This window comes from Equus caballus, chromosome 7 (genome assembly GCF_041296265.1).
Source record: "Equus caballus isolate H_3958 breed thoroughbred chromosome 7, TB-T2T, whole genome shotgun sequence".
In the NCBI taxonomy this organism is placed as follows: Eukaryota; Metazoa; Chordata; class Mammalia; order Perissodactyla; family Equidae; genus Equus; species Equus caballus.
The window spans coordinates 96,851,452-96,864,789 of NC_091690.1; the positions used below are offsets into that span (position 1 = coordinate 96,851,452).

Sequence of the window (13,338 nt, forward strand, 5' to 3'; positions counted from 1 at the left end):
CAAAACAACTGCCATTTGCATTCTGGTAACCCTTGAACCAGAACAGAGAATTATTTGAGGTGGTGGTGGTGGCACAGGTCCTCCAGAAATAATGTTCCTAAGAGAAAACCAAAGGCAGTGGACAGAATGTTTTGCACATCTCCAGGATCTGTTTCCAAAGGAAAGCTGAATTTGAATGTTGATCCAAATTGAAGAGTACATTTGTTCCAATTCCCAAAATTGTTCTATGTCATTATAATTAAGAAGATATCACACATAAAAAAGATAGTAAAGTATACTTGTCATGTCCAATGGCCCACTAGAGCAAAGCATAATTTATTAAACTATTTTAAGCTACTTTGTAGTTTAACTTCAGTTAAGAAATAAATTAGGTGGCAAACATAAAGAGATGGGGAAGGTCAGCTATTATTCCACTATAAAACCATTTTGTTAAATTTTCTTATCAAGCAGGGTCTAAGACATTTTGTAGAAATCTCAGTGTCTCAGATAAACATTTCTCTCAAGACTACTGATGAATGAAGTCAGTGGTAAGAACAGATGACATGAATAACATTTTCTGGACTAGAGACTTTCTGAATGACTTGATGGCCTCAGATACAAATTCTTTCCACTATAACAAGTCTTTTCCATAAAATGAGTACCACATAGCATAATCTAGAATGAAGTATATAATCATTTGGATTTTAACAGGACTAAAAACTAAAAGAAATAACAGCTACTAACCTATGCTTTAGTTCTTTCTTTTAAAAGTGAATCGATATCTCCCCAATTTATTGGTTCTATAAATACAGATCTATCAAGTTTGCTCTGATATATGATTATCTTTGGGGGGGGCTGGCCCAGTGGTGTAGTGGTTAAGTTTGCCCACTCTGCTTTGGCGGCCCGAGGTTCACAGGTTCAGATCCCGGGTGTGGACCTACGTCTCGCTCATCAAGCCATGCTGTTGTGGCATCCGACATACAAACCAGAGGAAGAACGCCACAGATATTAGCTCAGTGATAATCTCCCTCAAGAAATAAGAGGAATATTGGCAACAGATGTTAGGTCAGGGCCAGTCTCTCACTCCCCTACAAAGAAAGGTTATCTTTGCAAAGGTTAAATATTTTCACCAGCTTAAAAAAAGAGCAAAAAAAAAAAAAAAAGAGAAAAACCCTCTAACACTACCACTTTACTATCCTATATCTTCACAGAGGTAAAAATTTACATTTCTGATTTACATCATCTCAATTCTAAGTATTCTTGATAGAATCTTCTCAAAGCTGCAGGTAAATGAAGTGGTGAGAAGCAGAGAAGTTGGCAGACGAAGAGATTTTTTTGGGGGTATCTATGAAAATTACCATCCATGAATTTGTCTTCATTTATTTTAAATTCAATTTTAACAGCAATAGTCTAGGGGCCTGTTACCTGGAAAACAGCATGAGAACGAGAAGATGAAGCATTCATATCAGTGGGATGTTGTGTCCTGTTTTTATTTCCATTATCCAATAACTGTAAAATTTCCTCTGAGGATTTGGGCTGGAAAAGTTTAAGTAGAAGAAAAATATACAAATTAGCCATCTATCCTTAAATTTTTTAATAAACTTTCAACAAGAAAGAAGACTTTTAAAGGTAAAATGAAGGGTAAGAAAATGCTTTCTCTAAATTAAATCCCATTTAACATGGACTGTGTATCATTTGCTTAGTACTTTGGTGTTTTATGAGGAATAAAAGATAAAATCTTGTCTCTCTGAGGAAGTAAAATATAGATGCATAAGCAGAATAATACACAATATTAAATGTTCCAGTAGATTTTTTAAAAGAAAAGCTCATTCAATTATTTCAAAGGAAAACAAAATAAGACTGAAGATATACCCTGATTATTTTAACTCTGCAGTTTATAATTTTTATTCTTTCTCAGATACAATGGAAAATAAGTCAATGGCTAAATAACCACACGTGCTATTCAGGCAAGGGAAAAAGGAGTTATAAACATACCTGATGTAAAGTCAACCCCTGAACGACTACCCCTTTTTGGGCATCTTCCCGGACAGCAAGTGGCCCTGAATTTACTAAGAGGTCACGAATCTGTTCATTATATACCTTGAAATAAAAAAGAGTGCTTTAGCACTGATGTTGAAACAACAGTGGTAACATCGCACCCATGCACACATTGCTGATTTAAGGTTATGTTAGAATTTTATCACAGAGACAAGCAGCGGCTCATTTTCAGTCATCTCACCCCTTCTATCTCACATTGCCATTAATCTTCTACCATCTGAGAAAACGAAGAATTCGACTACCTAGGTTTGAAACCGAAATTTAAAAGTGGAGTCATTATACCCTGACCCCATAATTCCTAACTTGATGACTATAATGAAACAGAAATAAGATAGCTGGAGTCGCCTTTTCCTATTTCCTGGAACTACACATGACACATGGTCTTGGGAAATTCTAAAGGATCTGAAATATAAGTTATAGAGAGGTGGCGTGGTGCTTGCTTATAATCTTATAACAAATAAATCTTCATATTTATTATTTCATGATACCTAAATTGTCCATTTTAAATTTTAAAATTTAAAAATTAAAAGAAATTAAAATTAAAAATTAAAGAAAACCCATATTCAAGGATGGATGATATTTATTTTACTTATCCTTCAATTACCTTAAGTTTAACATCCAATTCTTAGTGATAAATTTCCCCACGGAATACCCTGCCCCCACTGACTTTGCCATCAGAGGCTAAGTGGTCCGTCCATGGTCACGAGGGCGACAGCAGAGTAGGACTGGAGCCTAGATCTCCTCACGCTACTGCGTGGCACTGAGGACACCCCTGTATTCTATATCTCTGGCAAGTTTTTCTTACTCATTTCTGTAAGTAATGCACAGAAATAGCACTACTGACCTGATTTTATGAATTTATTGAATGTACTAAGTTTTCTACTTGCCAACGAAATGACAATTACACCTATTACTAAGATTTAAAAAAAATACAAAATTAAGTCTTTAAGAATTTATTTTGTGTAAATTATTTCCATCTTCCAACGAATAGCCCATAGTGATAATTCATTGCTGGTAAAATTTCCTACAATGAATGATATAACCATTTTTAAATGTAATAAACTCTTAAAAGTAGTAAAGTGATAATATGAAGAGATAATTTTTTGGTTCTTATTTTTCTGATAAGCACCAGTCACTTTTCTTATGCTTCCCCTCACCCACTTGAATCATACACAATATACAATTAGAACAATCACCCTCAAGCTGGTCTACGCATCAGAATCACCTGGGAGCTTTTTAAAAAACATAGATGCCTCAGCCACAATCCAGACCTATTATATTAAAATGTCCAGGAGTGAGGACTAGGCATGTCTATTTTTAAAAAGCTCCATAGCCAATACTGCTGCACAGCCTGAGTGAAAAACCATTAGATTAGACACTGCTTTACCATTAATCAAAGGAAAGCAAATTAAAAGAAAGGAAAAACAATTAAAAACATTACAAAAATAACCAAATTTCAAAATTTTCCAAGTTATAAAGGGAACTAAGGGAGGAATAATGAATATTGCAATGCTCTTTTCCTAATTAGGTTCAAAACAATTCTTTTCAAAACTTAACTAGAGAAAATGACTTTTACTTCTCTTTTATCTCCGAGTTTGGTAGACTGACAATTTTTAGCAACATACATAATTTTAATCAATTTTTTTTTTCTGAGGAAGATTGGCCCTGAGCTAACATCCGTTGCCAATCTTCTTCTCTTTGCTTGAGGAAGACTGTTACTGGGCTAACATCTGTGCCAATCTTCCTCTGTTTTATGTGGGATGTTGCCACAGTGTGGCTTGACAAGTGGTGCTAGGCCAGCGCCCAGGATCTGATTATGCAATCCCCATGCTGCCGATGCGGAGTGCAGGAACTTAACCACTACACCACCGGGCCAGCCCCAATCTTCCTCTTTTCTTGCTTGAGGAAGACTAGTCCTGAGCTAATGTCCCTGCCAATCTTCCTCTGTTTTATATGTGGGTTACCACCACAGCATGGCTGATAAGTGGTGTAGGTCTACACCCAGCAACCGAACCCACAAACCTGGGCCTGGGGCCATCAAAGTGGAGCGTGTCAAATTTCACTACACCACAGGGCCAGCCCCTAATCAATTTTTGAAATGTGAAGACACTCTCTCAGTAGGACCAAACTATATGATGTCAATAAGAGAGCTGTGACTACCAAAAATTTTCCTTTTTTTCCTTTTTTATTTATTTATTTATTTTTTTTTTTGAGTAAGATTAGCCCTGAGCTAACTACTGCCAGTCCTCCTCTTTTTGCTGAGGAAGCCTGGCCCTGAGCTAACATTGTGCCCATCTTCCTCTACTTTATATGTGGGACGCCTACCACAGCATGGCGTGCCAAGCAGTGCCATGTCTGCACCCAGGAGCTGAAGTGGCGAACCCCAAGCCTCCGAGAAGCAGAACGTGCACACTTTAACCGCTGCGCCACTGGGCCGGCCCCAACCAAAAATTTTCTGACGCCACAAATGAACAGGCAGTAAAAACAGAGATCTATGTTTCTGCACTGGTTTCTGAAACATTATATGAACACAAACTTAGAGTGGCTGCTGCTTAGTTATGATTTGTTGAATGTCAGCTATTACTGAGAGGGTAGGAGGCCTCAAAGAATGATGGGGTATGTCAAAAGGACACAAGAGACAGCATGAAGGAGCCTCGACTAATCAAATCTGGCACAATTTGAGCATACAAATAATTACAGAAAGGGATCTACTGAATAATGTTAAGAATCCATAAGTCCATACTGATACAATAAAGGAAAGGGAAAGCTCTTCCTCACAGTAGAAAGTCAACGAATAAACGTAAAAGAAATGACAGAATTTAAACATCACTATTATCTACCATCATCATAATCATTTCAAGCATGAATCATCAGTGGACGCTAATACTCACAGATGAAAGTTTGAGGAATAAAGGGCTATTTACACTGTCTCCTTACAAGGCACTTATTAATTATAAGGGTAAAGTAGTATCTTTATAGTGGAGAACTTTGCAAACACCAGCATAATGAAATTGATCAGAGTTAACACAGCTAGTAATGGGACTACCTAACCACAAAAGCCTCTTGATACGATGCCATAAGAAAAACTCAACATCACTTCTCTGCTGTTCCTGCCAGGGCATAACCTGAATCTAATCATGACAAACCCAAACTAAGGGTTTTATGACAATGAAATAAAATACAAAGAAAGAAAAAAAAATTCCAGACTAAAGAGACTAAAGAGATATGCCAGTTGAATGTAATTCATGATCTTAGATTTTTTTTTCCAATAAAGGGTATTATTATAATAACTAGCAAAATCTAATTAGGTCTATAGTAAGATATTAGTGTTGTATCTGTTAATTTCCTGATTTTGATGATTCAGTGGTTATTTAAGAAAATTTCCTGTTTTTACAAGTGTGTAACTTAAACAGTTCAGAAAAAAGAAATACACACCTACACATACAGAGAGAAAGCAAAGATAGTAAAATGTCAACATAAGGAGAATCTTGGTGAAGGGTATCTGGAAGTTCTTTGTACTAACCTTGCTACTTTTCATAAGTGAAAAATTATGCCAAAATAAAATACTTAGAAAAAGTGTAAGATGCATAACAAATTCTTAAGACCAGGAATTTTAACGATTTTATACATTCATGAGAAAATTCCTGTGTGATAGAATAAATTAAAAGGACCATGGAACTTTTTTTTTTTGTGAGGAAGATTGTCAGTGAGCTAACACCTGTGCCAAACTTCCTCCACTTTGTATGTGGGACATCGCCACAGCATGGCTTGATGAGCAGTGTGTAGATCCATGCCCAAGATGCAAACCCACAAAGCCCAGGACACTGAAGTGGAGCACATAAACTTAACCACTATGCCACCAGGCTGGCCCCCCATGGAACAATTTAAATAAAGACTTCTCAGGGGGCTGGCCTGGTGGCACAGCAGTTAAGTTTGCATGTTCCACTTTGGCGGCCTATGGGGTTCACTGGTTCGGATGCCGGGTGTGGACCTACGCACTGCTTGTCATGCCATGCTGTGGCAGGTGTCCCAGATAAAAAAGAGGAAGATGGGCATGGATGTTAGCTCAGGGCCACTCTTCCTCAGCAAAAAGAGGAAGATTGGTGGCACATGTTAGATCAGAGCTAATCGTCCTCAAAAAAACAAAAAGAGAGAAAAAAAAATTTCTCAGTACTAGTGATTAATCCAAAGAATGATATTACTAGCTTACCTCCAGATAAGAAACTGCAATACTACATACTTTCTCTCCTTTAATCTCATCCATGGATTTATAAAGGTGTAACATCGTCAGATACATCACTCCAGGTTCAGCTGCTGATCCTAGCATTGTGTAGGTCTTCCCAGCTCCAGTGGCACCATATGCAAGTACTGAGTTTTTATGAAAAGGGATAAAAGCACTTTGTTATGACATGTAACATTATTATATCCACTGTCTAGTGGGTAGTTCCATCTGGATATCCGGAACAGTAACTTTAAACTCAACAGATTCATAATTAATTTACAGCCTTATTCTTAAAACTTGGGAATTTGAGCACAAATCTCTTACGCCTATATTCTCTATTCTGCTTAATGGCACCCTCATGTACCCATCCCCCCTAACCTGCTCCCCCTCTTCCAGCAATCTTACAAATTTTATTTAATCAATTATCAGTCTCCCTATGTAAAATTATTCTCTATCTTCTTTAATCCATCTCCTAGAATTTGAAGTTATTTTTATGAAAACAAAATCTCAGTATGCTAAATCTTCTTAATTGTTCCACACTTCTATGTGAGAAATTCAAATCCCTCACCTTGGAATATTATCAGGCACTCGAGAGAGGGTGCCTGGTTGTCTCTCCAGCCTATTCTTCCTTGCTATGGTCTACATATACTAGAGTATTTGATGTTCTCTGCATGTGCTGTTCTTTTTCTACTCCACTGCCTTTGCCCTGGAGAGTTCTATGTAATCCAGCTGGAAAACTTCAACCTGTTCTAAATATTCAGCACGAACATCACCTCCCTGTGCATTCCCTGACCCGTTTTAGGCAGAAACGTCTACTCCCTCATTCAAGCCCTCAGTATATGTGCACATCCTTTTATTCTAGCACATATCACATTGTATTTCTAACTGTGAGTTCCACCAAGGCAGAGGCCATGTAGCCTTCACACTCAGTAAGTCATCTGGCACAAAGCAAGTACTCAATCCAAGTTTGCTCAATGAATGAATGCCAGATAGAAGCCATTTATAAAATTCCTTTTAAATTCTTGTTGTAGGCAAATTACTTTGTTTTCAAGATTCTATCAATACAACATAAAAGTGATGTCTTTTTTCAAATGCAGGAAAAAAAAGAAAAAAATCCACTCTGAATTACATATGGCAAACACCCAACATAATATTCAGTTAAGGCAATAAGCCCTCATCTTATTATTGTTAAGTATTATTACAAGTTAAAGCTCTCTGATAAGCTAAATGTTAGCAAACTACAAAAATACTTTTCAGTAGAATGAATTAAACTGATGTATGTTTCATTTTGTTCTATTTTATGTAAATCAGCAGTACATCAAGAAGTCTTAAGACAGCTGGATAAGAATATAAAGTAAAGCCAAGAAGAAATCAAGGATTCAGTATTAGTTTGGTAGAGATTTTTTTCATTTGGAGTCAAGAAAAATTTAAAAAATCTTTAGGGACAATATGGAGTTTCATGAATGAGGAAAAGAGTATCTGCTTAAAAACGAGAATCACAGCAGTCCTAATCAATAAACCACATTCCATTCTTGCTTGATGAAGAGGGTGAGTCTTTTGTAATAAAACTGACTGAGTCAGTGAAAGTGAAACGTGTTACAGTTTTGGCGCACCTTAAAGAAAATGTCATAAACCGTGGTAATTACAAAAAAAAGATATTAATAATGGTGTTAAGTGCCTTGTAAACGTTGTATTAACTGGCCTTTTGGATCTCTTTCTAGGAAATTCTGAAAGGCAAATGATTAGATATATCCAGTGCACTAGTGACGTTTTTTGGGTTAAAGATATACTAAAATAGCACATGATGCTCAATTAACAAGGGCTTTTCAGATTTTTATTTCAAGGTAAAGAAAAATGGTGCTGTAAAAAAATTGCCAAGTGTTCAGAAATGTCCAACTATTCCCCAGGGATAGATGTATAGGTAAGCAGTAGGAATACTTATGAATACACATTGTGAGAAACCTGACATCAATTGCAGGAAGCATGTAGTTTAATAACATAGGAAAGTGAAAGGATGACCGCCTCTAAAGACTACAGCAAGACCCTGGAAGAGAAAGTTTCACAAATGATATATGTTATCTGTGATTAAATTTCAAAGAAAGACCACATTTACAGTGAAAGTCTACTGAACTTAAGAATTTTTAGCAAACAAGCACCTTAAAGTTGACTACATTTAGAAGAAAAGGCCAAGGAGAGGACCCTAATGGAAAATGGAAATCAGATGAAAAAATTAAATCCAAAGTGAAACAAGTACCTGTGCAATTATATCCATTCAAAAAACTCTGAAGAATTGGCTTAGTCGTGTGTTCAAAAACTTCCAGTTGAGTTGAAGTTTCATCAAAAACAGCATCAAATACAAATTTAAGATCCTTATTTTGTCTCTTTGTAATATCTCGATTTGTAATTTTCTTTCCATGGAAAAAATGGATTTCTTCTTGTTTAGGATCAAAAACTAGGATATGCTTATCCACAACATGGACCACTTTATGCAATCCAGCTGCCTTTTCTTTTGTGTTTTCAGGACGCACTCGAACAACCACTTTCATGTGGTGACACAGGTTTTCCTCTGTGACAGACATTGATGATGATGTTGATTCCCCTGTTTATGATAATGCTTGAATATTTCTCTGAAGTTAAAAAGGAAAATAAAGTATTAATACTAATTCTACTTGTATGCAAAATGATTGGTATTAGTATTCATTAAGAAAAGGCATTAATTCTGTTCCACTCACCTGGTAAATGTTACTGGTAATGTGTATATGTATATATACACATACATATTTCCCTCCTTGGTTCAAAACCTTCCAATGGTTCTTTATCTTGCTCAGAGCACAAGTCAAAGTTCTTTTAATGGACAACATTTTTTACTTCACATCCTATTGCTCTCTCCTTTGCTAAACTCCATTCCAGCTCACACACCAAGCACCCCTGCAGCGTCTGTCCACTAGCTAGTCTCTGTACTGCAAAGTGCTTCTCTCAGTGTCTGCATGATTATTTCCTTTAAGTCCTTGCTCCAGTGTTGCCCTCCTGTCCACTCTTATATCAGCCTATCCAATTCCTGATCACCCTTATACTGCTTTATTTTTTTCCCAAAGCAATTCCCACCCCCTAATATATATTTCTTACTTATTATGTTTGTTGTTTATTTCCTCTCTTCCAGTTAAGCTACAAGTTCTTTAAGGGCAGGTTTTGCTTACTGATGTGTTCCAAGAGCCTAAAACAGTGCCTGCCACATGGTAGATACTCTACAAATACTAGATGAATAAATAAATTAGTGAATACTGATTTGTTTTTTCTTGGTCTTACCTTAGAGTCTATTTTCCGGATCGTTGAGGTTCCCAAATAATTGATGTTTGTTAGCTTATCTTTATTTTTCTTGTTTTTATGTCAGGTAGTCATATAACAGATGATAATTTTTAAACCTGCTATCACTGATGTACGCTAAACTTGCATCATTATGCAGTGGAGACTAGGATCTATATTCAGAGATTAGGATGTCCGAATACACCATGGGGTATATACAATCTCTATAACTCTCATACCCGTGCTGGCTAGTTGATGCATCCTTGGAACCATTTTTAACCCTATGGGTCTGTGAGATACAGGTAGAGACCAGCCTGGTTGTATCAATTTCCACTGCCAAGAGGCTTGCAGCCAAGATCACTCTTACTAAAAATAGTTCACAAGCCAAGGCTCTCCCTTCATTACCTTGATACGATTCTGAGAGATCCTTTCCTGTCTGTTCCCATGACCTAAATTAAAATAGTGCTGGAGCCTTGTGAAAATCAAAGCTAGGTTTTTGGGTAGCCTAGCTGTGATTATATATGGTTTAGCTATAGTGTTTAACTGGAAGCCCAGGGTCTGACTAATATTTCAGGTAAAGAGATTTATCAGGGTTTTGTATTGTGACATCATCTGATCACTCTCACGGCTGCAGAAATAACATACTATAGGGAATAGCAACTAGTTAGGTCATTGAAGTAATATAGACAAGAGATGATGCTGTCAATTCAGAAGAGGGTGGTCGTCAGATTCTGGATGTATTCTGAAGGTAAAGACAATAGAACTTCCTGATAGATAGATGTGGGGTATGAGAGAAAGATAGGATTCAAGAATAACGCCAAAGTTCTTGGACCGAGTGTTGGAAGAATAGAGCAGCCATCAACTGAGGTGGAAACAACAGAGGGTAGAGCGGATTTTGGGAGGAAGATCAGTTCAGCTCTGGACATCTTCAATTCGAAAAATTTACTAGACATCCACATGGAAATGTTGAGGCATTTGGAAGCCAAGTTAAGAAAGTAAAGACTGTCCTCAGAGTCTTAATGCCACCTGAAGCTGTTATTTTTTTTTTTTCTTTTGCTGAGGAAGATTCACCCTGAGCTAATATCTGTTGCCAATCTTTATCTTTTTGCTTGAGGAAGATTTGCCCTGAGCTAGTATCTGTGCCAATCTTCCTCTACTTTGTACATGGGTTGCTGTCACAGCCTGGCTGCTGATGAGTGGTGTTAGGTCCTCTCCCAGGAACAAAACCTGGGCCACCGAAGTGGAACGTGCCAAAGTTAACCACTAGGCCATGGGGCTGGCCCCTAAAAGTTTTTAAAGTCTCAAATGGCATTAAGATTTTGGAGGAACTTTTAAATCAAGGAGGAGAGAATGATTGTGTTAGATATTGCTAATAGGTTAAGGACTTACTAACAGTAACCATGAGGTTTAGCAACACAGAGGCCATGAGAAAAGCCATTTGAGGGGAACGATGGGACAAAGGCCTGAATGGGAGGACTCTGACTGACAGTGAATACAGGAAGTACTACTGCAAAAGTGAGCAAAGAAATGGTGGAGGTGGAGAGGGAAAAGGAGTTAAAAGAAGATGTTTTGTTTGTTTGTTTTTTTCTTCTCCAAAGCCCCAGCACATAGTTGTATATCCTAGTTGCAGGTCCTTCTACTTCTTCTATGTGCAATGCCACCCCAGCATGGCTTGATGAGTGGTGTGTAGGTCCATGCTCAGGATCCGAACTGGTGAACCCTGGGCTGCCAAAGCAGAGTGAGTGAACTTAACCACTCGGCCACGGGGCCAGCCTTGGTTTGTTTTTTAAAATGGGAGAAATAACAGTAATGATAAAGCTAAAATATGTCATAAAACCATATACTTTGGGGAAGAATTCAAGTAAGGCCAAAGCAATCTAAATGCAGAAGACACTGGACACAGCACTCCCTTTTCAGGACTCTGTACTTCCCCCAAAATAGAATGCTCAAGAAGAAAGCATAGTCATTTGGGTCCTAACAGTCAGGTTCCAGGTGAATTACTACTCTGCTCTTTCTTCATCCTTGAGCCTCTGTCTAGCCAAGTCCCACAAAACACCTATACCTCACTTCTATGACCTGGGACAAGTTACTTAACCTCACTGAGTCTCAGGTTTCTCATTTGTATAAGAGGTAATACACCCTTATCACTGTCATGAAGGCTAAAAGAGATAATAAGTATTAAATGTATCAAGGCACTCAATAAATGTCAGTTCTCTTTCCTATCTGCCCCCAATCCTGCATCTTCTTCCCAAAGATAATGGTCCATCTTTCTAGTGTTTCCCAATGGGCTTATGACTGGCACTTTGGGTAGGATAATTCTCCCCTGTTTGGAACCGCTCCATGTATTAGAGGATGTTTAGCATCTCTGATCCCTGTCTATTAAAGACTAGCAGCATCACACAATCTTGGTGATAGCAAACACTAAACACCACACACATTTTTAAAAGCTTTTAGAAATATTTAACAATGCTTTGACTTTAATATACTTTTTTCTCAATAATAGGTAAAATATACACAAATCAAATGGCTGAATAAACATATATAAAACATCAGGTGATTATTTCAAAAACAGCTCTTAGAATCTCAAGGTTGGAAGGCATCTCTTGCTAATTAATTAATTAACTAATCAAGTCAGTAAGTCAATTTTTAGATGCTGGAGACAGACAACATAGGTTAAAATCTCAGCTCTACTACTTACTGGCTGTAACAGTGGGCAAGTTACTTAGCCTTGTTGTGACTCAGTTTCCTCAGTTGTAAAGTAGGACTAATAATAATACCCACTTCACAGAGTTGTGAGGATTAAACACTTAGAAACAAACTGACACAGAGTTTGCACTACAAGTGTTTGCTATTATTATTATTACTATATATAGTGTAGTGAAGGAAAAAGATATTAATAAAATAGTGACACAAATATGTAAAGGTGTAACTGTGACAAGTGCTATAAGGTAAAGGTTAACAGTGCTACGTGAAACTATATTAGGGGATTAATAGAGTTAGAAAGCTTCCTAGAGAAAGTGACAGGAGCTGAGGGCTGAAGGACAGATAGTTATTGTCAGGTTAAAAAAACATTTCAGAAAGGAAAACTAGTTATGCATTCAAAAAATATTTGAGAGCCTTCCATGTGCTTGGCATTTTCCTGCACCCTGGGATAGAGGGGGTCAGGAGTGTATGTGTGGGCTCCTATTTTAGATGGGGCAGTAGAGAAAAGCTTGTCGAATGGGGTGACTTTTCACAGAGACTGAAGTGAGGGAGTGAGCAAGTAAGTGGCTCTCTGGGGCAAGAGTATTTCAGGCAGCAAGTCCAAAAGTCTGTGGTAGGAAACTAACTGGCTGCATGGTCAATCTGCTTGAATCTTGTTTCTTTTAACTGCTTAGTTTTAGATGATTATAATTTTATCTAAAGAAATGCTCAATTTAGCTTTGCTCAGTCCTGATGCAGCCGGAGAGAACAAAAGGGAAGGGAGAGGGTTGCATTAAAAAGATAAAACTGGTTAAGGGTGGGGCCAGATTTAGAAGATCTTAAATGCAAGGCTACAGAGTTTAGACTTGATGTTGAAGTTAAGTGGGAATTATTGATGGTATTTTAGAAGGCAACAGATCTTAGGCAAGTAACACTTCAAGGAGAAATTCTGACAATTACCTAAAGGGGTTTAAGAAGCATAATGTCAAATATAACTATGTTTTACAACTTGTTACAGATTTTAATAAAGACATTTATCTTAATTTTTAAAGTATCACACATTTCCCTACTTTTTCAAAACAAATGAGTATACT

The 13,338-nt window shown here is 37.3% G+C and overlaps 1 protein-coding gene across 3 annotated transcripts in view; it reads right to left on the reverse strand.

Moving 5' to 3' along the window:
* The window catches only part of KIF18A (kinesin family member 18A), a 92,984-nt gene that overhangs the window by 74,830 nt on the left and 4,816 nt on the right, over positions 1 to 13,338 (reverse strand). For all 3 annotated transcript variants that reach the window (XM_023646200.2, XM_023646198.2, XM_023646199.2), the window contains exons 2-5: positions 8,514 to 8,886; positions 6,248 to 6,405; positions 1,975 to 2,079; positions 1,405 to 1,515 (exon numbers count right to left, since the gene is read on the reverse strand). In XM_023646200.2, coding sequence (XP_023501968.1) covers positions 1,405 to 1,515; positions 1,975 to 2,079; positions 6,248 to 6,405; positions 8,514 to 8,838 — 699 coding nt within the window. In that variant the 5' untranslated portion in view covers positions 8,839 to 8,886. The remainder of the gene's footprint in view (positions 1 to 1,404; positions 1,516 to 1,974; positions 2,080 to 6,247; positions 6,406 to 8,513; positions 8,887 to 13,338) is intronic.